Consider the following 27,007-nt stretch of genomic DNA (forward strand, 5'->3'; position numbering starts at 1 on the left):
TCAAGTCCACAGTCTTACTTGAAAATAAATGTATTTATACACATATAGAGTGGGATGTTGGGATTTCCTGAGGCTTCTCTCAGATGGTGTGACTCACAAAGCACCTCACTGCCTCAGAGCAGACATCACAGCACACACACACAGGCTCCATGGAATTATTAAAAGTATTTGTACTGTGTTATTCCTAGAAATCTCAACACTCATTTGACTCATTTTTTTACAGTACCAGCAGACTAGTTTTGATCTCAGAAGCAGATAGGTCAATGTAGGCATATTGCAGACAACACAAGAGGTGGCAGAGCTGAAAACCAATCAATTTACAAGGATTCTTCTAAAATTACATTCTACACACTAAGTTCTCTCTTTTGTGTTATCTGTTTTCATTTTTTTATCAAAGGCTTCCCTCTGCTAACTAGTAATTAGCAGAGAACTTAGTTCCAAACAGTTTTAAGGAATTAAATTCTCTACAGGACACAGCCCTATTGATATATGGCAATAACAATTCCATCTCATAGTGCAGGCAACATCCCCTTTGGGACACCTTTTTCAACACATATTTACCCTACTACTTTGTGCTTACCACGTCTGGGGGTTTTGTTTGGTTTTAACATTGAGGTGATCACATTTAGGGGATTGGGCATTATCGCAAGATTGATACACCAACACTTGATCACCTTCAGAGTTACAAGGAGAAAGTTTCCAACAGGTTTTAAATCCGGCAGGTGAAAACTCTGACCTGAACTGCCACAGACACAAAACAAAGAGGTTTCTAAAGGAAATGCAGAACACTCTGCAAGTGACCCCCCAGAGAGAGAACCCATTAGCCCATCTCTCATCCTCTGGCAATACATTTTGTCTCTTTACACTTTAATTTGAGAACTGTCAGGGAACCCACCACTGAAGGATCCCATTGATAACAGGTTAACAGCACAGACAGGTGTTAAACAGCCTCAATAAATTGTGCTGCTGCAGGAGCCAGCAGACTCAGCCCAAAACTTTGGATTCTGTATTGAGAATAAATTAATATCTCCCAGCTCTTTGAATCTCCTTTTATCCACAGTAATTATTGGTTGCCACAGACCAAACAAACTTAACTACTACAAAAAACATCCAAGGTACCAGCCAACCTTCTAATAATGATTTGTAGTTTCTGAAAAACATCAAAGAGTTTAACAAACATGTCAAATTGTATCATTTATAAATACATTCACATGTATATGCAGGTTCACATAAATAATCAAAAAATTCCTCAAACACATTTTTAGAAGATGTCTATGTGGCTGCCTAACTTTAAGAGAATTTAAAATAACTGAAAAACTGAAAAATCAAAGGAATTGGTTCTATACAGGTATGGAAAAACTGGGAATATTTTTGAACAAAAGCAAATTTTAAGTGCTTCTTAAAAATAGGAAAACAAAAGGCGTTTAAACAAGCAACTCTTTGTAGTCAATGTTTTCTGTTAACCTTCAGTCAATACCAATTAGTGATTCCAACAATTTAAACTGGAATGTCTAAACTGGAAACAAAAACTTGAAGTCATCCAAAGAAAACACATTTTCTTCTGGTTGTTTTGTTTTGTTGGGGTTTTTTTGTTTGTTTTGTTTTTGTGTTTTTTTTTTTGTTTTTTTTTTTTTTTTTTTTTTTTGTGGGTTTTTTTTCGTGGTCTTTTTGGGGGTTTTTTTTGTTGTTATTGTTGTTTTTTTGGTTTTTTGTGGGTTTTTTTGTTTTTTGTTGTTGTTGTTGTTGTTTTGTTTTGTTTTGTTTGTTTTGTTTGTTTGGTTTTAAGTATCAAATATTCCAAACTGAGCAGAAATTCATTGACAAGCCCATTGAAAGAGGAGCATGCCAAGGTTGAACTCCATCTTTCATCAATACCTCACGTTATACTCTGTGTAACAATTTAAAGAGTAGTTCTGTCATTAAAAACAGAATAAGAAAATGAGTTCCTGATTGTAGAAGTCTAGTTCAACCAAGTCCTCAATCAGTGTTGTTTTCCTAAGGCTGGAGATTGTTATAATTTTATTAGTAAAGATAATAAGGGCTTGATACATGGAAAGGTCTTTTCAATAAATACAAAGGGTTAAAAGGAAACAAGGAAGGGAAATGATGTCAAAATGTTGGTAAAGGGCATGAAATGGCTATAAAGATCAGTGGGCTCAGTGGAGCTGTGCAGTGCTGAAACACAAAGTTGCCTCCCTGTCAACAAGCAGACAACTACACAGAAATAGTTACAGAGATAAAAGTAAACATTTTCCATTTATGTTCCAATTTAACATTTCAGAAATACAGAAAAAGCTCTAGAGGCAAAGCGAGATGTCTGCCTTCAAAACACCACTAATCATTACTGCTGTTCTGGGAAGGTCAACATCCAGGAAAAAAAATAAAATAAAAGCTATCTCCATATTAAATTTATTTGGCCTTTTTTCCCAAGTGTTTTCAGAAAGAGAGCATGCACGAGAAATAATGTTTACCTCTAAAGATGAAAATTGCATCTATTGAAACACTTTATTGCATACACCAACTCAAAATGTCCCAAAATAAATCAAAAATTAAGGAAAATATGAGCATTTTTTAATATTTTGAACTCATGATCAAGGTGTTAAATTCTTTTCTTCATGGAGCAAATAGGCCCAACTGCCCCAGGGGTTTATCAACAGCAGGTCCATATTGTCACAATAAAACCAGAATTTCTGCAGCATCACCTCCTTGGCTGAAGATACAACTATCCCTGCATTTCTCATGGACAGGAATTACTATGAAAAATATTCCTCACTTTTGTGAAAGAAAAATATTAACAATTCTCAAGCTATTTTGCAGCACAGAAAGATCTCAATCATTCTGGAACAGACTGCAGCTGTTTTCTCAGCAGCCCTGACCTGCAGGAAACGTGACTGGATGTGGAGACCTGTCCTGTCCAAGTCCCCAAGGCCAGCCATGGCCACCACTGTGACACTGGAGAGCAGAACACTCCCATTTGTGCTGCCATGAGCATTGAATCCATGTAACTCATCATCTGAGACAGAGGGGAGACACCTATGGGAAAGTGACTATTTTTTAACCAAGATCTAAAGGCATTTTTTCCATAACCTGGTCCCTGCCATTTGGATCTCCCAGCACTCCTTTGGAGCCTCCCAACCTTTTCCCCAGCCCTGCAGTGGTGAAGCAGAGAGCTGTCAGCAGTGACATCCCACCTTTCCTTCCCAAGGCACCAAAGCATCCCCAGTGGTCCAGGGATAATGCTGTTCAGAATATCACAAACAAACCATCCTCCTTAGTGCTGTGAAACAATTCCAACCCCAACACACTCTTAAAAAAATAAACAGACACAAAAATAACAACCCTACTCTCCTGCTGTCTCTTCTTCCCCTCTTTCACTGAGAGACAACTTCAATAAAATAAATAAATCTTTAACCATGAGAAGAAAAGAGGAAGATGAATTAAACACTTGCTGTCTATACACATCCCACTCTCAAAAGACAACAAGCACTTTCATGCAGGAATCCTCTAGGTGTAAACATATTAAACTTTCAATCATCAGTATACAAGGACATTAGAGAAAAAGAGCATTACCTAAGGCAGAATCACCTCCCAGTCATAATGTTTGCCATATAAGCATATGAGCACAACGAAACAGAGACCAACACAATGGGAATTCAAAATTAATATGGCATGATAGGACTGAGATTGTGTGATTATTACCATTTTAATACACACTGGAAAGCAGAAAACAAGCTCTCAATTATCAAAATGTCTCAGGGAGAGGGAACTAGCAGGGAAAGCCTCACTGCTGTATTACCCTCCTCAGGCCTGTGTACCTTTAGTCACTTGCTTTAACAGCCATATCAAACACTGGGTATGACAGAAATAAAATTGTGGAGACCTTTATTATCAGTCACTTTAAGCTTCCAACATAAACAAGAGTGTTCAAGCAGGAAGACCAGCACAGCAAAGCAAATGTCTCTCCATGGTCTCCTGAGGACTCATTTTTCTAACATATGGACATTCAGGCTGAAGCCCTTCAAAATGTGATTAAATTCACACTAAAATGTTCTGTGCTCTCACAATTTCAAACACCTTGACATCACATCTAATTTTTATCTTTTGATTTAGCTTAGAAGTTATGTTAATCCTTAAAAAGAAGCTGAATTTGTCCTTGAGACAAGCCCTTCAGGTAATTTCACTTCAGTATCATGTAAGCTAGAACATATTTTACCTTGGCTATCATTAGGATTTACAGCCAACCACTCCAATATTTATCAGCTTGTCTGACTTTAATTATAACACGCATGGAGCTAATGGAGCTAACTTCCAACACCACATCCATCAGAGCCAGCTCTCGGGAGCTCCCAGCAGAGCCTGTGTTGTATTTCACTGGGGAATGGGTTTTCCCCCAGGACCCCTGAAGCCTGTGACCATGTAGTTTGACCTTTCCTTCCTTTCCTGACCTCATTGGCTGAGGTCCAGCTATCTTTTCCTGAGCAGGAGACTAGAAAAGGCCCTGTTCTTCTTTATTCACTCTCTTCCCCCCGGAAGCCAAGAATAAATGCCTTGGAATAATCCCAATGGAAGAGGCTCTTTTGGAATCTTTTGTCTTGTCCCTGAGATACTCCTCAAAGCCTCTCAAAGAACTGAGCTAGCCAAAGACCCCAGGGAGGCTACGGGGGAAATATTTCACCTAAGCACAAATGCCAACTCAGGTAACGTGGATTTACTTGCACTTCCCAGTTTGTACCATCCATTAGTAACAGAGTGTTGATTGAACAAGGAGGGCAGGGACAAGACACTTCATACAGCCGGAGTGTGGTGAAGGCAGCACGACCCCAGGACACCCCTGAGAACAGACTGCCTGGCACACACTGTGATGGGATGGAAATCTTACACTTTCCATTGTCGGAGTCCAGGGCATCCCTCTGGGCACCCTGGAAGGTCACAGACCTGGGCAGAGGGGTCTGGGACCCCAGAAAGAGGGTCTGGGGTCTGTGCAGGGGGGTTTGAGACCCTGGCACAGAGCCCAGGGGGACACAGGCTTTGATTTCAGTCCATTGGGAAAACTCCCAACACAGAGAGGAATTACAAGTCACAAAGGTGTGACAGACAGTGGTGTAGTTTATCATCAGGTGGAAGATTTTGTAGTTTTGGGGTTTTTAGAATGTAAATGCAAAGGGACAAGATGGGGGAATTAGGGTGGAACCCTGGGTTCTTCTTGTTCTCCCTTGGCATCCATTTTCTGCAGTGACGTGGGCACAGGGGAGTTTGACTGGTTTGGGTCACAGTAGAAATGACCCTTCTAGTCCAGGCACTGGGCATTGGTATGGAATGGTCAATAATAACCACATAATTATCTGTATAAAGGCAGAGTGACCTCCCATCACGGGGGCAGTCACATCATGCCCGAGCTGCTGTGAACACCTTGGCCAGCACAGAGAATTGTGAGATAAGAATTAATAAACACATGAGAAACCAAGAAAACCAAGACCATGAGACTCCACATCATTCTCGTGCCGAGCACAGACACAGATCTAAAACCTTCAGAGGTCGGAGAAGGAAAAACACTCCCTCGAACCCACCAGAAGCACCAGCCCTGGAATCTCAGACAAAGAGAAACATAAAACCCAAGATCCATCTGCTATCCCAGAGAAAGAGAAGGGAAAGCAAGAAGAGAAGAAAACACTAAGAGTAGTCAGCTCACAGCACTCAAAACCTCAAACTCCTCTGTTTGTTCACAAATCAACATCACATTACCCACATAACCTGACCTTGCCAAAATCACTCACTCCTCAGGACAGACCAAACACAAGAAATTAAATCCAAACAGCAGAATGGTAAACAGAGCTAACAGGGTTACCTGAAAACAAAGTTGTAGCTTCAAAACCTTTATAGCTCTAACAACTACGGGCAGGACTCATTACCAGGGGCTCTGTGTTGGTTTTTCAACACGAGCACTTGCAGAGAGGATACACACACCTCACATCTGTGCTGTGTGCACACAAAGGAAGAAGCACCAGGAATTGTGTCACTTAAATGAAACTTCAGTTTCAATGAAGGGATGTTCCTGTAAAGACTGAGTGCTGTGCATTAGTTCCTACCCTGCAACTTCATAAAACTGACTTGCCTGGGAGTGTGAAAAGCTGGATGGTGGTTTGCAACAAGCCCAAAATGACAAAAAACAAACAAACAATAAAATCTAAAACAAAATAATCCCAAGAAATTTGTATTTTTTTTTCCCAAAACCCCCACCTTTTTCATGTGTGTAAATGGTACCAAACCAAACTCCTATTGCCACAATTTTTTTTTTTTTTTTTTATATACTTCCTCTTTATTTAAAGCTCAGCTTCTAATTACAGTTTCCAGGTCAGTGATATTCATCAAGAGAAGCCCAAACTGTCTTTGCTCTTCATTCACACACAGACATACACAATTGTAAATATATATATGCACACATATGTAGAGCAATAAGTGACAACTCTTGGTGCCAACATGAGGACTTAAATACAAACACAAAAAATGCCCCATTGAAATAGTCTCAGCATTTGTGTTTCATGTGTTTTTCCTTTAAATTCAGCAGCAGCTCCTGCAGGAAATAACAGCAACACCCAAATAAGTTCTTCCTCAGCAGTTCAGTTAGGACAGAGCTGGACACAGAAATGGAGCAAAGCAATACCAACTCATTAAACATTTTAATCACAATGCAAAGAATTCCTGCCATGCCTAGAACTGAATATCATGGCTTCCTTTGCCATAATAAATCCTCTCCTGGATGAGGACATGAACACTGACCCAAAAAACAGCTTTAGCATGGTGACCTAGTGCTTCTCCTAAATATTCCCAGGAGACTACGAGCAGTGTCAAATCTTACAATGACTAAAACTCACGTTCTAAATCCAGCTATAAAATCATCCTTGAAACATTCTTTACTCCTCCAGTCAATCCCAGCAGCAGGTGGGCAGCTCTAAGGACAGCATGTGAATACAAAGGCAGAAAGGCAAATCATTTCCAAGGCTCTGACTTGCAGCCTCAGCAAGTAAAGTGAGATTTAAGCCTCAGTGCATAGTGTGGCAGTAGTTATGGCTTTTTACCAATTACCTCTAATAGGGATGGCTCCTTTTCCCCATTGCTGTGTGAAGCACGGAGAGAGACAAAGGCTGTACCTTAAATAGAAACACTGACTGCAAAGTGCACGGCTGTCAGAGGAGCCACAAATGAACACAGGAGCCACTTCAGACTAAATAAATACTGATCCAACTTCTTCACCCTCAATACAAGGAGAACAGAACTGCCTGTGAGTACAGTGAGGCCCCTCCTGAAGCTGTAGTTTGGAAAAAAAATTCCCATTGGTCCAATAATCTCTTGCCTAATTAAGCCCTTTGGGTCAAGGTGTCAAAAGGCAGGAGGAACTGACTTTTCCAACAGGAATGGTAATAAATATAACTCCTATTATGATTCAATAATCAGAGTTTCTTTTCAAAACTGATACAAAAAGTGGGGCACACCACCTTTTCTTGGAAAAGATGCGCATGAAAGGTGTGAACAACCAGATTTTAGGTCTCTGTTATGGACATTTCTGTAAAAACAGGGGCGAGACTTGAGCTGAACCCTCACCACAACCATTAACCTCCTTTGGGATAAATGTTTGCCTTTTTTTAAAAAGCAAACAGCTCTAAACCACACACACGACCTGTGTGCTGAACATCCTGACCAGAAAAGCTGTGGGAAAGCCACAGGGATGGGAACACTGCAAACCATGTAGTAACATAAACCTCACTGATGATGGCCAAGTGCAAATTCCTCTGATTGATAAGAACAAGATGCATTAAAGTCTGATCAACACACAGGATCAGGTTTATGATTGATGAGGATGGACATGCAATTGTACTTGGAAGGAGGATTTATAAATTCTTCTCCATGAGGGCCTGCAGTCTCCAGACAGGTTAAACTGATATTTGGAAGATTCTCTTAAATTTCAGTAAAATTAAGTCTTGTCACATTTTTTTCAAAAGGTCTTGGCAAAAACAATCTGTGGACAAAGCTCTGAGATTGCTTTAAAAGCAATGAAAATTGGTCATCTCCCTGACACTCAAACTCCAATTACTTCTCCTTGGTAATTGAAGTCCAAAGCATAGAGATGAAGCATCTTGCCAGCTTCTGTGGTCTTTTAAGACTGAATTTTATTTTAAACACACGATATTTCATATCAGTAAATCAAGTTCTGCAAGAGACACCCCACCATGAGACAGGCTGTGGGCAGAGTCTGGTGTCTGACAACATGGCTACATCCTACACAAGATTTTTAGAATTAAAAACCTGCTTGTGGATGCTTTAACATGTTTCAAATAAATAAACCAGGAATTAGCATCACACATTACCACTTCTATACAATTACTGTGGTAATTAACAGCGATAAACATTAAATGTTTAAAATATTTCTTTTAGATCATTATCAGAGTCTCTTTCGGTTTTTTCCTTTAAATATATAAATACAGCTATTTTCCCCTAACGCCACATCTCCTTAACACAAAGAATTAGCTAAACAGAAAGCAGCCATCCTCCCACCCAAGACATATGGGAAAACAAAGCTATTTGCATATATCCCCACAGGTCCCCTTTCGCTTGCCAATTTCCAGTATTTAAACTGTTATTAAGGGGGAAAAAAAGCATTTAGCTGCTTCTTTTGGTTAGTGTGTTCTGCTAAAGAGAACACTCAGATCAATATTTTTAATTTTTTTTTTTAATATTTGATTGGTAACACAAATAAGAACATTCAGGAGTGTGTTTATCTAAACATCTCCAAAACCACTCACATGCAATAACCATAGTTATTCTTACCTCCTCATTTTCTAATCAATCCACGACAAAAAAACACATGTCTCTACAGATTTCTGCTGAAGCAATGCTTGAAAAGCAACAGTGACCACAACTAGGAGGAAATTCAACTGGGCTTTTTGTTTTCTAAACAACCATTCAGAATCCCCAAACGATTGTCTGACACTAACTTCCATCATAATAAAAACCAAAGAACCAATTAGTGTTGCTTTTCTAGACAGCAAGGGCAATCCTTCTTTATATATTAATATTAAAAACCTGGTGTGAAAATAAAATTCTCTCCTCAAATTCTCCCCCCTGCCTGAGGTGATTATTAGTTTTTTAAGGATGTTCCTTCAGCCCCTCTGCAGCAGAAGGGGCTCAAATTTGGCTCATTTTATTATAAGGTCATTAATAAATTTAATGAAGTCCCAAGCAAAGGAAAAGTCCACCTTTGGAGGAATTTAAAAACGTGAACAAGAGGAAGTTTGATCTTACATTAATCATGATTAAATTCAAATATTTTAAGCACATCCTAAACCAGCACAATAACTAACGTACACTCAGCTGTTTAGAACTCTGGCAGAGATGGTTTACTCCATTCCAATCCATGATCCAATATAAAAATAAAAACACATCTTCCTGACATCAGCTGAGGAAGATGAAACACAAGGAGGTTAATTAGCACAAAATAGGGATTAAACACTGGAACACGAGGAACAAACCCTTTCCTGAGCTCAGCACTCACTGTGTCTGATGTTTGGATTACCTTAATGTTTAACAATGTCTGATTAAAGCTTTTAGGACTTTTGGATATTCGTCTTTATTATTTAAACCAGCTCGGTCCACATTCTTTAACTTAAACAAGAAAATAGATCTCAATCTTAAAAACAAAGTCACTTCTCTCCTTCCCCTCAGAAGTGAAGCTTTTAGCTAATTTTTTTACACAGGTGATTTTTTTTTTTTTAAATAAAGTGCAGCAGAGTTGCTGAGTGACTGAAATTAAGCCCTTCTATCATCTTTACAACAGCTGAGCCCACAAAGAGAAACAGAAAAGTCTCACTACTAACTTTGTCGTTTTCTATCCTGTCTCTCAACCCTTCTAAGTGGTTGGTTGGTTGGTTTTTTCCAAGTACAGCATGTTATAAGCCATCAAACACCTTTCTGATGCATCTATGTGAAGAGACCCTAAAAGTTTTACTGTTCTCCAGAATAATAAAAAAAAAAAATTCAAGATTTCTCTTACTTGTAATTTGTTAATTTTCTGTCTAAACCAGATCCAAAGGGAACTGACTAAATAATGGGAATCTGAGCAGGAAAAGGATGGTCTGAGATCCCCCCAAAGCAGATCAAACCCCAGTGTCATCACTGCCAATGTCACATCCCCCTGAAGCCAGTCTGAGGTTACTGGGAATTGCTGAATTTGCCAAACTCACTTGTCTCTGGCCTTGCAGGCTCTTCTTCTACCACAATTTGTATTTTTCTTCCTTTCTTTCCAATGATTTAATTAGGATTTGAGAGAAAGAAAACTTAAATACACCTGTCAGGAGTACTCAGTCAAACCCACTAATTGGCCAATAATCCAGCATTTTAAACATTCCTCTTTCCTCTCCTCCCACCCTTCCCACTGCAAGGCTGCCCTTGTTAGTCCTATTTTAGTACCATAATATATTGTTTCACTTAATTACAGCTTGGCCAGACTTATATGGCCACACAAATTAGAAGAGATTAAAAGACATGCAGCAACACCAAGACTCCCACAGATATTTCTTTATACACATATGTCACCAAATGCTCCTTGCTAAACAGGGAGAGTGCACTTTGGGTGGTCCAAACTACTTTTAAATAATTGGATGTACTTATATATTCTTCCATATATAAGGCAATCATTATAAAGCATCCTTAATGCAGAGGAACTGGGAAAACCTGGGAAAATAAAAGCACACTGCTGTTCCTTCAGCCAAGATTTCTATTGCACCACAAGGGCCTGGTGGGGTGTCCAGTTAGGTGTTGGTGCTCAGGCTGTGCTGACTCATGAATACAATGCCAGATTTTGACCTTTAATTATTCTTCCACAGCAGGAGGGATTACTATCCTTATGACAAAAAAATAAATGACAGTTCCTTCCTGTAAAGATTCTGTCATTTGAAGGAGAAAGGTGATGACAGAGAAATGTTGGTTCTAGTTAATGGATCATTCTTTTCTTAACAAAGTTCCCATGACGTTATTATAGGGCTTTTGGAAGATGAGATATGTCTTAATTCCTGTTAATGGCAATGTCAAATATTAATACCAGTGGGCCAAAGCAAAACGACTTTGAGAATTACTGAGGAACTGCATTAGGACAAGTGAGATCACTGGGTTATGGACTGTTAGGCAAGGAAGGCATTTTGTATTTCAGGCACTGGATATTGCTTGGTCTTTTGGTATAAACATAACATTCCTCTATAGCAGTTTCTTTATTTTCCTGACTCCCCATGCATGCTTTGCTAGAAGCCACTTTGCTGTTGATATAAACAGTGGCCAGAGGAAATCACTCTGACTTTGGAAATGAAACTCAAGCCAGGCCATAACACCAGCACTGAATCACTATGCTGCATTCCCTTCCTCATCTGCTATGGAAGAGCTGAAGTTTTATCCAGCCAAAGGTTTGATTCTTGCTGATGGATGGGGCAGGGGGTGCTGGGGAGGTGCCAGGGGAGGCCATGGAATGGGTGATATTAACAGACACCGTGCAGGGCTCACACAATTACTGTCCCAGGCTGCAGTGTAGGATGTGCACACAGTACTTATTCCATCCCCATCCCCATGAGCTGTTGGAACCAGGTGGGGCAGTGTTTTCCCAGGCCCCTCCTTTGGGCTCTTCTGCTCATGGCCCATCAATGCCTTGCCCAGGACTCACAGGGAACTCCCTCCAGGAGCTCTCTCTGTTTAATGGGCCATCAAGGAGCCACTGCACGACTCCTCATCCCATTGGGAGATGCTCCCAATGCCCAGGGGGAGGAGCCAAGCATTCCCACCTGGAGAGAATCTGGGATTTGGGACAGGACAAGCAGCCCTGAGCCACTGGATTCCCAGAGGAGCAGAGCTCCCAGACCTTTCTGTGGGATCACTGCTTCAGGAAGAGCCCCTCACCTGGACTGCTCCCCCCACCCTGCTCAGGGTGTGTTCTGACTCTGGCAGTGCTCCTTTGTGTTATTGCATTGATTTGATTTTTTTTTCCTTTCTTCTTATTAAATTATATTTCTGACTTGGAGCCTCTCACTGGTTTTGCTTTCAAACCACAGCTGCACAGCTGGTGAGGAGTGTGGAGCACAAGGGCTGTGAGTGAGGAGCACCTGAGGGAGCTGCCAGTGTCCAGCCTGGAGAACAGGAGGCTCAGGGGAGTCCTCCCCTCTCCCTACAAACACCTGAAAGGAGGTTTTATCCAGCTGAGGGTCCATCTCTTCTACCAGTGATGGGACAAGGGGAAATGCCCTCCAGGTGCACGAGGAGAGGTTTAGATTGGACATCAGGTAAAACCTCCTCACTGCAAGGGTTGTGAAGCCCCAGAAGAGGCTGCTGAGGAAAGCAGGGAGTTGATGGAGTCACCACCCCTGGAGGCATTAAGAAGACCCATAGATGTGGCACTTAGGGGACATGGTTAATATTTGCACTTTATGACCTTAAAGGTCTTTTCCAAAGTAAATGATTTAATGAAGTGGGGACTGCCAATAGTTCCTGACCCCAGAAGACATTCCAAACTGATGAACTCAACTGCTGTCTCCAAATAGTGTGACAACAGCTGTTGCCATTTACTGCTCTCCTTTCACAGGAAATAATCAATGAAACTATTGCAAGGGATTGTCCCAGCTCGATTTTTGTCTCTCTCTTGGAGCCCCCTGTAACTCTCCCCTATGGCTTTGTAAGAAACAGTCTCTTTGAGTCTTGGTTACTAAACCAAGAGACACAAAAACAAAAGATCCAGTATTAAAAAAAGGATCTCGGTAGGACTCAATGTTCCCCAGTAGTGAGACTAATCCTATTTACTCAATTTGTACACAAAAAAGAATGCATTATTTCCACTTAAATAAATGCCATAATAAGATGATGAATATTAAATTACTTCCCAATAGAACTCAAATTCGAATTACATTGGCAATGGGCTCAAAAACTTTGAAGCATTTTTCCTCTGCATTTTATTTAATTTTTACAGTCCAATGATGCATTTTTTTCCTAAAATGACTGAAATAATTCTTAAAATAACTCCCAGAGCACCAGATGCAAACATTAAACACACAAGGAGGTAAATGCAGAAGGCATAAAAGGCCCACACAGCACAATTCAATGAAGAGCAAAACTCTGCTCTCTTTGCATGTCTCTGCCTGGGAGGTGAAATTTGTGCAGCTGTGGACAGCCAGCTATACAAAAGAACAAGTTCAAAAGAACTTGTATCGTGTCTCTTTGCAAAACATTTTTCAAACTATTTGAAAGCTCAGAATTATTTCCTGAACTTGCCTTGAATTTATGAGCAAGACGAGATGCCTGAAACTGCCCAAACTCTTGGTCCAGAGAGCTGTGACTGGTTTTTGCTACCACTGAACTTTACAGGTAAACTGTGATAGTACACAGTGAGAATAAAGGCTGGACCATAACTCCAAGATCATTTGTATATCACATCAGGCATTGTCCTGGAAGTATTTAATTGCTTTTATGGGAAACAACCTCTGCTCATGCTCCCATACCTTGCTAGGAATAATGGGGGGTGAGAGAGGTGGAAATCTTACTGCTGCTATTAGCACTCACATACCTTAAAAATCAAAGCACTAAAAGTAATATATAAGTATTAATTTGAAGTGAAATTGACTTTCTTTAATTATATTTGGTGTTATATATTGTGATGCATTACTAAATAAAAAGAAATACCATCACAAATGACAAAAATCCGTGCTTAATTTAAGCAGACCAATTACTTTAAGTGCTGCCACAGTCAGAAAAGTGATTCAAGGATAAGTATGGGAACACACAATATCATTTCTTCAATAGCTTCCAGATCAAATTCAATGTAAAAGTCAAAAGGTCATTTTTTTTTTCTACCCCGTGGTATCACAAAGTCCCTGTTGGACTTGGAGAACTTGGCTGAATCCTTTCTTTCCTGGCACTCTCTGCAGCTGCAATGACAATCACACATTAAAAGACTCAAACTTCTTACAGGATGGTCCTCATTATTTCCAGGTAGATGCTACATTAGTCTGGAAACCAGACATCCAGTATGCAGTTGTGACTGAACAACCAGGTAGTGCAGAAATTGTGGAGATTAAATATTCAGACAATTCTGCTCTTTGTTGGGTGAAAAGTTACTCAGTCCCCTTTATCACCTCATACAGCAGCATCAATGCAGAGATGTCTGAGGCTCCCCTCCCTCAGTGATTGCTCTTGCAGACTGATGAGCATAAAGGAGTTAAATTTCTTTACAGCTAGCTCTTAAAATCTATATATCTTACTATTAAAACAGCTTCTCCACAGCAGTTCCAACTGGGATGCACCAACCAACTGGAAAAAGCCAGGTATTTTTAACAACACATCCAAACTCCATCAGCACAGCTCATGCAGGAAAAGACACCTTGGGGCAGTGTCAGATTTGTTGAACGGGCACCAACCAATACATGTGCAGTTGGCTCAACACCTCAGGTGCCAGATTTATCTGTATTTACATCAAGCAAGGGTTTCTCACTGGAAATATGGCAGCCCCAGTGATGCAGAAGTGCTTGTCTGACAGCTGGAATCATGACACAGAAAGAAGATTGTTGCAAAGTGCATTTTGGGTCTTCTAAAGTTCTGTATGATTTTTTATTATTGAGTTGCTGTAAAAGTTCATCCACCCCCTTCCCCTAATCCCTGTTGTTATCCCACTCCATAGGCCTTGCCCTCCCCATTCTGTCTCTTCAATAGCCCCCTCCCAGTGTGTTGTACCTTCTATTGTACCTTATCAATGGACACACCCTGGTGTTTGATGGCCCTGGCAAAGCCAGATGGTTCAGCCAAGGCTTCAGGTATCCCCACACCCCTTTTGCCCCAAAATGGCCATGTCAGTGCCCCCTGTACCTAAATCACTGCCCCTCATTTCCATCAGTAACGCCCCTGTTCATAAAGGCAGGTAAGAGCCAAAATCCTCACTCACACTCTCAGTCTCTCTGACACCAGGGCTTTGCCCTGAATAAACACCTTCCTAATGACCACACAGTGTGAGCTGCTCCTTTTCTTCCAAGCAAAGTCACATCTCTGTCTGGAATCTGGACCCAAAGGAATAACTCATTTATGTGGGATCTGAAGAGCAGAGCTGGCCAGGAGACAAGCTCAGAAGGATCATAGAAGGTAACTTAGGTTATAAACAGACAAGGATAAAAGAAAACTTAAAGAAGGTAAGGTGAAAGTAGCTCACATGCAAATGCTCTGCATTAATTATTTTTGTTGTGACAGTCAGTGTTTCACATCACCAGTGATTTGCAGTGTCCCACATGGACCGTACAAATGCATGCACTTCTAAATTTTCATTGCAATATTCCTCTGCAAATTAAATCAATGCAAGAGTAGCAGCCTGCACAAAAGGATCCTGATAAAAGACAGACCATTCCAGGACCAATATCTTGTTGTAAAATTATTAACAGCACAATTCCTGTAATTTAAAATCGTGGCTGAGGCCCCTGACAGGCAGGACTCAGAAATGAAACTGCCACATAATTGCTGTGGGAAACACAACTTCCCACAAAACCAGTCATATCGAAAATTAACTTCCTTCCACACAGCAAGATTGATCAAGTAGCATTCAAAGTTAGTGCAGCATCAATGAAAAAGAATAAACCTCTAATCTTGAAAACAAAAACAAATTTAGAAATCAATAAATTGTGGCCTTGGGGGTTTTTCTCCTGTAGGAAACAAGCTTCATATACAGGTTTGGAAGGTCAAATGTTCTTCAAAGGTTTTTCTTCTGTAGAACTCATACAACACTTTTCTTCAGCGAGCAACACTCACTTATTGACACCAAAACTTAAAAATACAATATTACAGCTACTTTTCACAGGTCTAACACCATTTTCATTGACAAAGTGGACTCATAAAACACCCTTGTTCTATCTCACATTCTGTAATATGGATATGCAGACATGTATGAAGGAAAGCAGAGACCTAATCTAAACCACAGAGACAAAATGTGGTTTTCAGTAGGAAGGTTAATCTAGTGAAAACACAGCTATTACTCACATTTCTCTTCAGAAACATGACTTAATGCTCCTCATTGTTTTCATTTTCACACCCAGCCTCCAAACCCCTTCTCAAACCCATCCTCTAAGCACACATCTGTTTATTTGCTCACCCTGGCAGCACAATTTCAACTGTTTATTTCCCATCCTCATCTTCTGGTGGGTGGCACCCACTGCTTTCAACTGATAGTCATTTTACAGCTTGGTAAAAAATTCTTTATGAAACTTGCCCCACTACCAATTTTTCTGTCAGAAAAGCTGATTACTGATGCTTCTACATCCAGAAGGTCAGCAAAATAAAACATTAAACTCCCCAGCAGGCTTGTGCACATTTGTTGCAATATATGTAGAGGCACAAAGGATGCTCTTGTAGAGGAAAACATAACTCAAAACACATCAGGCACAGCTGAAGCTTCTCAGGATGACACAACTGATCAGAATTCTGTTGCATGTTCTTGTACAGCTGGGAAGATCTGGTTTTACACAGAGCACCATCTGAGAGCCATTGAAAAACTTGGGGGCAGCTTGGTTTTTTTTCACCAAAAAATAGATGTCAGCAACAGCAACCTCCCAGTGTGGTCAATGGGGAGCAGGTTCCTGTGCATCTTCAAAATTACACACAAATATAAGTGATAGACGTGGAAAAGCAATGGATAAATCATGAAGGTGCAATATCTGCATTAAATCCTATCTTTTCTTATTTAAGTACAGGGGCACTGAATGGATAATGATCAACAGCCTTTCCCCTGTTGGTACAGCCCAGTAGGAATCTCTTGGTTTCTTGTTGTAGACCTTAAGGCATTTTACTGTAAAAGACCATATTCTTGCACTGAAGTTGTGCATACATTTTTATCTGTCATTTCAGTGTAAAACAAGGCGTATTTTATTGTAACCACAAGAATATTATGGGCTTGTTGGACTGTTCAGAAACTACTCTGTTTTTCTAACAGCCAAGTCCATTACTTTTCCCCAGAAATTATAATTCAAAATGTATGTCAGAGAAGGGACGAGTAATCCCTTAAATAAATTATTTTCAGCTTCAATGTTACACAGCCTTGCTATAAAGGTAGAACTTCCTTAAATTGTGCAATGTTGTTTTGTCTTCAGAAAATCTGACACAAGGAGGACACCAAGGGCTTTTAGAGACCAGCAAATGAACAAATTAAAACACCACTCAAAGGAATAGTAACAACTTTCAGAGACCAGGTAGAGAAGGATCAGTAATTATAGAAAACCACAAAAGCCCAGTGCTGGGAACTCACTGTGGTCACAAATACATCATGGCCAGCAGGAAATTCCTGCCCATTCGGAGAATTGAAGAAGAAGGAGGAAAAGGGCAGAAATCTGTTCTGGAGCTCAACATGCAACACCCTGAGAAATGGGTTATTTATCCTCCACTCACTGATCCACGCCCAGATCTGGCAAGGCTCAGTTTGGCTTTATTATGGAAACCCCCTCCCACCAATTTCTCATGAAAAAATTATTCCAAGTGGAATAAGCCTAAGATGGACACAAGGGCAGCTGTAAAGCACAGCAGACTCCCCACTGGAAGGAGCAAAATGCCTGTGGCAATGTTCCATCACCTTAATGTCTCAGTGATACAGCCTGTGCCAAATGGAAAAGATAAATTTGATCATAATTGAAATTTAGGGGTATGTGAATTAAGAGGTTCAGGATTTGCTACTTTGAAGAAAAAAAAAAGAAGAGAGAGAGAGAGAGAGAAAAGGCAAAAAAAGGCCAAGAAACACAGATGCATCACCAGCAAAAGGGATACCACAGTTCAGTAAGCAGGTTGGCTGGTATGGAAAATAGGAAAATGCAGTTTGAACATCAACCACCTGGAGTGTTTCTAAGACATCCTAATAGGATGATTCTGATCCCCTTCTTTCTTGAAATAACTGTTAGAATAATTTTGACTTTTTAACCCATTCCCCTGCTAAAGAATAACCTCCTCATCACCACCACGAGGCCACCAAAAGAACATCCTGTACATTGTAATTTTTCTTTTAAAGCATTCACTGTTCAAGCATTACAGAGGACAGCAATTACAGGACAGTTTATTTGCTGGGTTACTGGATTTTTGTGTCTACAGATTAGCTCTACAAGCATCATGGAACTCTGTGTCATTAAAAGGATGTTACAGTCTCAGTTGATTTCCTACTTAAAACCATCCTCATCTTCAGTGTTCCTGTTAAAGAAACAGCAAATAACTATCCAGCAACTGAGAAAATCTGCACCCAAGACATTCAGAACTCTTTTAAACTCAGGTTTGTTCTTTTTTCCTCTGTTCACTTGTTGGATTTTGGGGATTTTTAAACCAGGACTAAACAAACTTCAAAACCAAAGATGTTATTTCTCTCTGACTTGCCACTAAAAATCTGACAGTGTATAGGGAGAATGCAAATAAAGATTTATTTTGCAACAGCAGAAGACATATAAAAACTAAACTATATGCACAGACATACATAAGATTATTTTTCCTACTGTGACTTAACCTTAAGTTTCCTGTTTTTATATTCTGTTCATGGTAAATCAGCATGTCAAAAGACTATGCATCACATTTTAAAGCAAAAGCATTAGCAGGGTTTTAAAACACACCATTGAAAATTTATTTTCCACATTACAGATCCTATATCCTGAGACAGGAGTGCTGAATAAACAAGTTAAACAAATGGAACAGTGTTTGTATCAGTTGGGCAGGGGCAGGGGAGATATTAAAAAAATATACACAGTTCCCTTTCCCTCTGAGAGCCTGGTACAATGAGAGATTTGGGGGGTTATTATTCTTTATGTCTATCATAAAGTACCTGCACAGAGACTCCCCTTTTCCTCAAGTTTCAGCTCAAAGTAAGAATTCTCTACTCTACTTTTCAGTTTAATGCCAGGAATATCCCTGTGAAATTTAATTCAGATACAGAATAGTGTGAAAAAAGTAATAGTTATTGTGAAAATTAATTTTTAAAGAGAAAGCACTTTCTGGAACAGGTAGAGACCATGCTGAACCTCCTTGCACACCTATGTGACCCCTGCTGATCAGTGTCAACACTTGATTAATATTTTACTGAAAAAGTGTGAGATGACTCAAACTTTGTCTGGCTGGGTAGGTGTTGCTAAGCAACTTTGCTCCTTGTCTGAGAACCAGTCTTCACAGCAACCTCTCCTTCAAGACAAAGACCTGCACCCACTTGAAACACGTCCTTCCTCTGCCAGTGAAAAACCAGCACATCCTATTCCACCCTTCCCTCTCTAGTAATGCACCCCACATCCCCCAGCAGGTGTTTCCAAATAGGGAAAGAGTTTTCAGTTTACCTTGAGACGTGCTAGGAAGTTTAACTAGAAGATTTTGTTGGTTTCTCATTGTAATTAGCTCAGAGCCAGCCCAGAAGTGTGGACTGGACTCCAGGAATGTAACTCAAAGTCTGTTTGTTCATCTCATTGGGACAAAAAGCCCACCTAAGGTGTTTGGTACTCAAGAGAGAGAACAACTCTCTGTGCACGTAACGTTTGTCGTTTTGTTATTTTTTATTTATTAAACTGTCTGATTTACGAAACACCTCCCAGAAATCTTGCTCAAATTAATTATAGCCACTTTTCTGCCAGGCTGGGCCTCAGAGTTTGAGTCAAACTCACATCCCTCCCCACCTTGCTGTTAAAGAGAAGTGTAGCAGTTTGGTTTTAATTTTTCTTGTTCTCAATGGTTTCTGCTATGGTGCTGTTTTATGTAAATTAAAGTGGTTTGTTCCATGTACCCCTCTGTTCTCCCCATATGGTTTCTCCCAAGTTTCAGTTTTCTGTCAATCAATGAGTGATGTAACCCCTGGGGCTTGTCCATCATTTTGGGGTCTCTCCCTGTGTCCAGAAGGTTCCAGGGAGAGCGTCCAGTGATTGGACAGGACCCCAACCTTCCCCTCCCACTTCTCTTTGATTTGCTGCAATATCTGTCAGTCACCTACTGAGCCACTCCCCCAAGAGCCCTGATTGGTCAGGCAATGAACCCACCCCCTTGTCCCACCCCCTCAATATAAACTGCTGTACCAGAGCGCTCAGTGCCCTGTTAAGGGTGACACTCTGGAGGTGAGGTCTGACCTCAGGAGGTACCAATAAACTTCAGTTGCTGTCCCCTTATCAGAGTCTGCCTTTCCTTCTTGTCACTGCTCACTCCTCGCTGGCAGAAAAGGCTCCACAGGATCACAGTGAGGTTCCCCAGGGCACCAAACCATACCCTGTACTGTAGCCAGTGTCAGGGCTGACCTGGAAGAGCAGGAGAGGCAGAAAAGGTTCTATAGGATTGGTGAGGTTCCCAAGGTACCAAACCCTACCTCGTCCTGTGGCCAGAGTCAGGGCTGACCTGGCAAGGCAGGAGAGGCAGAAAATGCTCTATAGGATCACAGTGAGGTTCCCCAGGGCACCAAACTGTACCTCATATTGGAGCTGATGTCAGGGCTGACCTGGCAAGGCAGAAAAGGCTCCACAGGATCACAGTGAGGTTCCCTAGGGCACCAAACTATACCTCGTCCTGCAGCTGGTGTCAGGGCTGACCTGGCAAGGCAGGAGAGGCAGAAAAGGCTCCACAGGATCAGTGAGGTTCCCCAGGGCACCAAACCATACCTCGTACTGCAGCCAGTGCCAGGGCTGAGTGGCACAGCAGGAAAAGGATCCTTCCACACCACAACCACCGCACAGAACCAACCATAACAACCCTAAAGCACCATCCCTGCCTTACCGTAATCGCTGTCGTAGAAGACGATGAACTTCTGCCAGCGCAGCTCGGTGACCAGCTTGAGCATAACATCATTGAGGCGCACGGGCGGGCGCGCGGCCAGCGTGTACTCCTCGTCCTCGGGGCTGGGGTTGAGCTGGCAGGCGGTGCGCGGGGAGCCGCCCGTGCTGCGCTGCACAAACAGGTGCGGGATGTGCATGGCGTCCGTCAGCGACTGCAGCGCGTTGGCCGACGCGCAGCCTGTTGACGTCACCAGCGCCAGGATGCCCAGCGTCATCAGGTCGCAGGCTGTGGAGGAGGAGATGGAAAAGAAAGCAGGGTTGGAACGAGCTCAGATATGTCTTTGGCCAACCTAAGTGCTAAGAAGGGAACGAGGAGTCAACACAGCCCTTGCCCGTCAACACGGGGTGTTGTCGCGCGTTTTGGGTTTTCTAAAGTTCTGTATGGTTTTTGTTATTGAGTTTCGGTAATAGTTTATCCCTACCATCCTCCTTTCCCAAATACCTGTCCTTCAGCCTTACAATAGGCCTCGCCCAGTCCATTGTACCTTCCATGATAAGACCAATTGGCCCATTGTATCTTCCCTTGTATCTTATCCATTGACACACCCTTGAGTACTCTGGCAGAAGCTGGAGACTCAGCCAGGCTCCAGGTTCCCCACTCCCCTTTCACCCCTAAAATGGCCAAGTCAATGCCCCCTGTACCTAAGTCACTTCCCCTCATTTCCAATGGGAACACCACAGTACTTAGGGGCAGGTACGAGCCCCAAATCCTCACTCACACCCTGAATAAACCTTCCTAATACCACCAAGTGTGAGTCCACGCTTTTCTCCAAGCCAAGAACACATCTCTGTCTGAAATCTGGACCCACAGAATAACTCATTTATGTGGTATCTGAAGAGCAGGGCTGGCTGGGAGATCAGCTCAGAAGAACCATAGCAGGGCTGAAATTATTTATATTACACTATCATCTGAAGCCTTTCAGAGTTAGCAGCTTAGAAAACTGCTAATAGGAAGAGACCACATGAAAGCAAGTTTTCCTCTGTAAAAGTTCTGACCCACAAGAGAACTTCTCTAGGTTGTCAGTAGGAAAATGCCATGGTAAACAAAAGACTCCTCTCCTGAAGAATTAATAAAAGACTATATTTAAATGGTGAAACTGACTGAATGTCACAAGTTTTGTCTCTATTTTGTTTCTAAGAAAGTGAACACTTGTGGGGGGGAGGAGAAATGTTTTGAAAGTTTCATTTTTTTTTCTTTCTTGTTCTTACTATGTGTTAATAAACTATCTGTTTACTTTTAAGTTGAGCCTGTTTTGCCTTTTTCTCCCAAAATCCTATCTCCCACTTAGCAAACAAAATTAAGTAAACGTAAAACCACCACAGTCCTACCTTTCCTACCCTTCACAGCAGGAGACAGTATCTGCAACCTGTCCTGATATGCCAAAGTTGAGGACAGATAACAAAACTACTGTCAGTCCTTGAGACAGCAGCTGATGTGGATGGAGATATGGCCCTGCCTTCCTGGAGCATGCAGGAACTGAATTCCCATTTTCTAGAACTCATTTCACTGCTTTAACCCCTTAATCCTTGTTGAGTACATTGGATGAAGGTTTCGGACAATAAAGAGCAATTTCCATTCCAAGGAACTGCCTCATACAGCAGAGTTTTGAAGGGTTTTTTAAATTGCTAAAAAACGTTCACTGTGTGTCTCAGAGCAATGAAGAAACAACAAAGGCATTCTTTCCAACCAAGACAACTCCTGAATGACTAAACAATTATTAACAACACTATAGCTGCCTTTAAAAAGATCTGGAAAAGCACGTATCATTTAAAAACACAGCATATACATCTGACCCCATCTGTTTTTGGGAATTTGTCTCATGCTGATTTTGATACACAGACTGTGGAGAGGTGTGGGCACTCTGCTCTGCTGCTCAGGGCATACCCCATGGCATGTTCTTCCCAGGACTTTTCCAGGTAAGGCAACCTGATATTCAGCTGCAGTTAGAGAGTATTTCCAGCCAGGGCCCTCAGCAGTGGTGAGAAGACTGTGTCAGACAGACCATAAGGCAGCCAGTGATGCTGCTTTTTACTAACTCCAGTGAATAAGTGGCAGCAGAGTTGGCCCTGGCAGCTCCAGCCCTGAAGGTCACTCACTAGGAGCTGCTCCACCTCTGTAGAGGGCTGGGGCAAGCTCAGGGGTTCAGCAGCTGTTCCAGACCCCAGCACAACCCACAGGAAACCCTTGCTCTGCTCCCCCAGCACAGCCAAGCCTGACAGGAGGGGACTGGGGATGCTCCTCAGCCCTGGGCTCAGCAACAGTCCATGCATGAGGAGCCTCAGCCCTGGGCTCAGCAACAGTCCATGCATGAGGAGCCTCTGGGATGCAATTCAGAGCCCCCTGGGACACACAGAGAGCTGAGCAGGAAATTCAGCTGGAGAGGGGAGGCTGCCCACGCCCCAAAAATAGAGTTCACAGGCTTGGGGACTGCCAGCATCATCTCTGGTGACCTGCAGCCACAGTGCCACTGACCTGCTGCCTCAGCCCCTGTGGAAAGGCAGAAAACAGAACACAGTCTATTAAAAGCATTTATTTCTCCTCTGAACACTTTTAAGTGTATCTCCACTTTCAGAGACCAGAAAGTCAAAGGAAGTAGGTTATGAATAATTAATAGTAATTAACACTTAAGTGTCAATTAATATTAATTACATAAAGGCTCCATAATTAAACACGTAACTGTTTCTCACACAACCAATGAACTGCTCCACCAAAAATCTTACAGCAGACAGAAAATAGATATATTTCACTTTGATATGGGATAACAGAAAGAAAATGTTTGATCTTCTCTGTGCCCAGAATGTTCAACATGTATCCTGATGCAACAAAGATGAAGAGCTTTTAAAATTATTTCCTTGATGGTCTTCACAATAAACATATGCCAGCTGCATTATCTAAATTTACTCTGTGTTGATTATAGTTATATGAAATTGTTCTTTGCTTTTCCTGAGAGCTGACCTGATTTAACAGCAGGGAGGCATTATATTTGCCAAATGGGAGACCCAGGTTCGGGAACAGATTTGATTTCCCAGGCTTCTTGCCAGAGAAAACTGAACATGTCATACAGGTAATTTATTTAGTCACAGTAGGGGAGGGAACAGAGAAGTGAGAACAGAGGGAGAGAACAGCAAAGCTGAGCCATAAACCCCTGCAGAGATCACCAAGCAGCAAGCTTTGCTGTCACCAAGGGTGAGAGCAGCAAGCCACAAGGAGCAGGAACAATTTACTTGCAAACCAGACAGAAGGAGACAAAAAACAAAGGCCCTTCTGATGGGAGGCTGCATTTGGAGAGTCACTTATTTGTGCAATTCAGAGCTGATCACCAGTTGTAGAACAAGAAAAACCTTCAGTCTCTGGCTGACACTAATCAAAAGCTGCTGCTTATTAACAGCAGAAAGAGCAGAGAGGTGACAGATCACAGCCCCCTTATCTCCCAGCACAGCCCACCAAACACAGCTGAAATATCTCAGCAAAGAACATTCCAGCTGAGGCATTTTCCCAGCGTTTTGTAGCTCATGTCCATTGGAGAATTAGTCAATACTCTTCCACATTCTGATATTTTTGTCGATTGATTATGTTCTGCCTGAAAACATTTGCTCCTTAGGAAGTGTGTGTTCCTCTTGTCTCTCTGTTTTGAGATAGGAGGCAATAAAAACTGGAATGACTAAAGAAAAAAAAAATCATGTTGTCTGAATTGCTTTCTTTAGTCAAATTTCAGAATGTGAGACAGAACATGTCATTTCTAATAGAAGACTTTCATTATACAAAAATACAATGGATTCCAAGAAGTTCAACCTCTCCACAATTATTGCACTGAAGGGTGAGAATGAGCTTTGAGAACATAAAGGAAGAAAGGATTACTTTTTACATGAGTAACACAATGGGGAACAACAACATAACAGATTCCATTAAAAAAAACTCATTAGCTCTTAAGGCATCTCAAAATTCCTTAGAGAAGAGAACATTCAAGGTTTATACAAACTTGGGAGAAAACTCTGGTGGACACTTGTTTTTTTAGGATTCCCTCCACATTCCTACAATTTCTTGCACAGAAAATTAACATTAGAAAAGAGATGCAATTTTCTGTTGAACTTCACAATAGCTGTCCTTGACTCTGTGACTGAGTAAATGCCTAATTCTGTCCAGCAGTTGCACTTTCATAAGCATTCAATGGAATCTGTGAATTTTTTGCATAAAAAATTTCATAACCCTGATCATGATTTTCCTACGAGCTAAATACAGTTGGTTTGAAATTCTTTGATCCACATCAAACTACCAACATAAGGGAAAGGGGAATGAAAATACCTTGAGAACTTCAGTGATCTTCAACTGCTAGAGTTATGGTACTTTAGGTTTAATATTATTATAATCCTTAAACACTTCCATATTTATGTATGTTGCAGATATCTTTACTTAGATAGGTTTTAAGAAATAAGGCTTTGAAAGTATTTGTTCCACAAATGAAAATATAGAAATGTTCTGGCAATCCTGCCCCAGATTTGACTGGTATTTAAACAGAAATAGGTGTTAGTTTACTGTGATGAGAATTCCTTTATCACCATCAAAATTCATTTTAAGAAGATACCAACATTGTACAAACCATACAGTAAGAAATGTTCATGTTTTCACCATGTTAGACTGCGCATCATCACACATAAAGAATAAATCTTCATTAATCTATTTGAGCCAATTGAATCGTGTCATGGTGCTTGCTCAGTGTCGACAGACCATCTCTCAAGCTTATTCTTGGATTTCATTGAAGTTTCACAAATTGATTAAATCCCGTTTGAAACTGTTTTGGTGAAATATTTCTCCCAACCTATTCTTTTGAAGTCTGTTCTCCCTTTTACACATCTGCCTAACATTTTACCTGTTGAACTGTTACTCCCATCACAGTGTTTCACTGCTTTCTTCTCCATCTACTGCCTCTAATTTTACTCTCACATCACTGCAATACACACAAAACTCATTCTGTGACCCACATCTCTAACTCCAGACACATTCCATTAAGACCACATTTAAGTCTGAAAAAGGAGCTATTAATTGTCAGACTTTGCCTTATCCACAGCACCTTTCTCATCAGTGGGACTCCCCATGGGACGTGAGACAATGCAAGATTTGTAGTTTCCAGTAATTATCCTTCAGGTCTTGCATTTCTACCCCAGCTCCCTGTACTTCCTAACTCTGAAGACAGGTGCAGATGGCAAAATCCTGATTTGGCACCATCTTCGTGGGGATACTGGCATTAAGAGCTTTATCTCAGATCTCTGTAATTAAATCCCTCTCTCTCCCCAACCCACGGGGGATTAAAATACTCCAAGAGGAACCGTGTCTTTTGCTCCTGGCAATGTGACAACATGACCATCTCTCAGTCTTTGTTTTCAGTGACTTCCCATTATCAGAAAAGGGCAGAAACTTGTTCTTTTGTTTCCTCCATTATCCACAGAGCAGCTGCCAGTGTAATTTCAGTTTTAACTATATATCCACCTACTGGCATTCACACTGCCTCTTCAAACTTCAATGTCTTTCTGTCTCTCACTTCTGGGCATCACCATCCTGCCCACTCTGGACAACCTCTCATATTTAATAAATCCTCTTCAAGTTTTTAGTAGATTATTTTTTCCCCCTTCCGTTTCACTTTGACTAACCCTTAGGGAACTCTTCACTGCACTGCAAATGGACAATCATCTAAATCACAAATAACTTGGGCAGATGAACCTGGGGTTGTTTAGAGAGAAAAGACAAGATAAAAGGAGACTCAGAAGTGACTAGAAGTTCCTGAAAGGTGGCTGTGATCAAGGGGAGGTTGGTCTCTTTCTCTTTTTCTCCAGGCAGCAGATGACAGAAGGAGAGGACACAGTCCTAAGCTGCACCAAGGTTGGATATTAGGAAAATTAGGTTGGATATTAGGAAAAAGCTTTTTATGGAAAGAGTGATAAAGGACTGGAATGGTCTGCCCAGGGAGGTGGTGGAGTCACCTAAACAAAGCCTGGATGTGGCACTCAGTGCTGTAGTTTAGTTGAGGTGTTGGGGTTGGGTTGGACTCAAAGACCTTGGAGGTCTCTTCCAACCCAGTGATTCTGTGAACTTGCATTTAAAAAAAATTACCATCTGAAAATGGAGAGGCTGTTGCCTTTCTGCTTGGAAAGCTTTTCAGAGGAAAGAGGACAACTTCAGACATGCTGTATTA

At 41.3% G+C, this 27,007-nt stretch overlaps 1 protein-coding gene across 1 annotated transcript in view; it reads right to left on the bottom strand.

The window, feature by feature from the left end:
* The window catches only part of GRID1 (glutamate ionotropic receptor delta type subunit 1), a 470,054-nt gene that overhangs the window by 254,101 nt on the left and 188,946 nt on the right, over positions 1 to 27,007 (bottom strand). The window contains exon 3 of the mRNA XM_083867019.1: positions 20,761 to 21,045. Within this exon, the coding sequence (XP_083723145.1) occupies positions 20,761 to 21,045 (285 nt within the window). The remainder of the gene's footprint in view (positions 1 to 20,760; positions 21,046 to 27,007) is intronic.

The sequence above is a fragment of the Zosterops lateralis genome (assembly GCF_965231275.1).
Source record: "Zosterops lateralis genome assembly, chromosome: 8".
NCBI lineage: Eukaryota > Metazoa > Chordata > Aves > Passeriformes > Zosteropidae > Zosterops > Zosterops lateralis.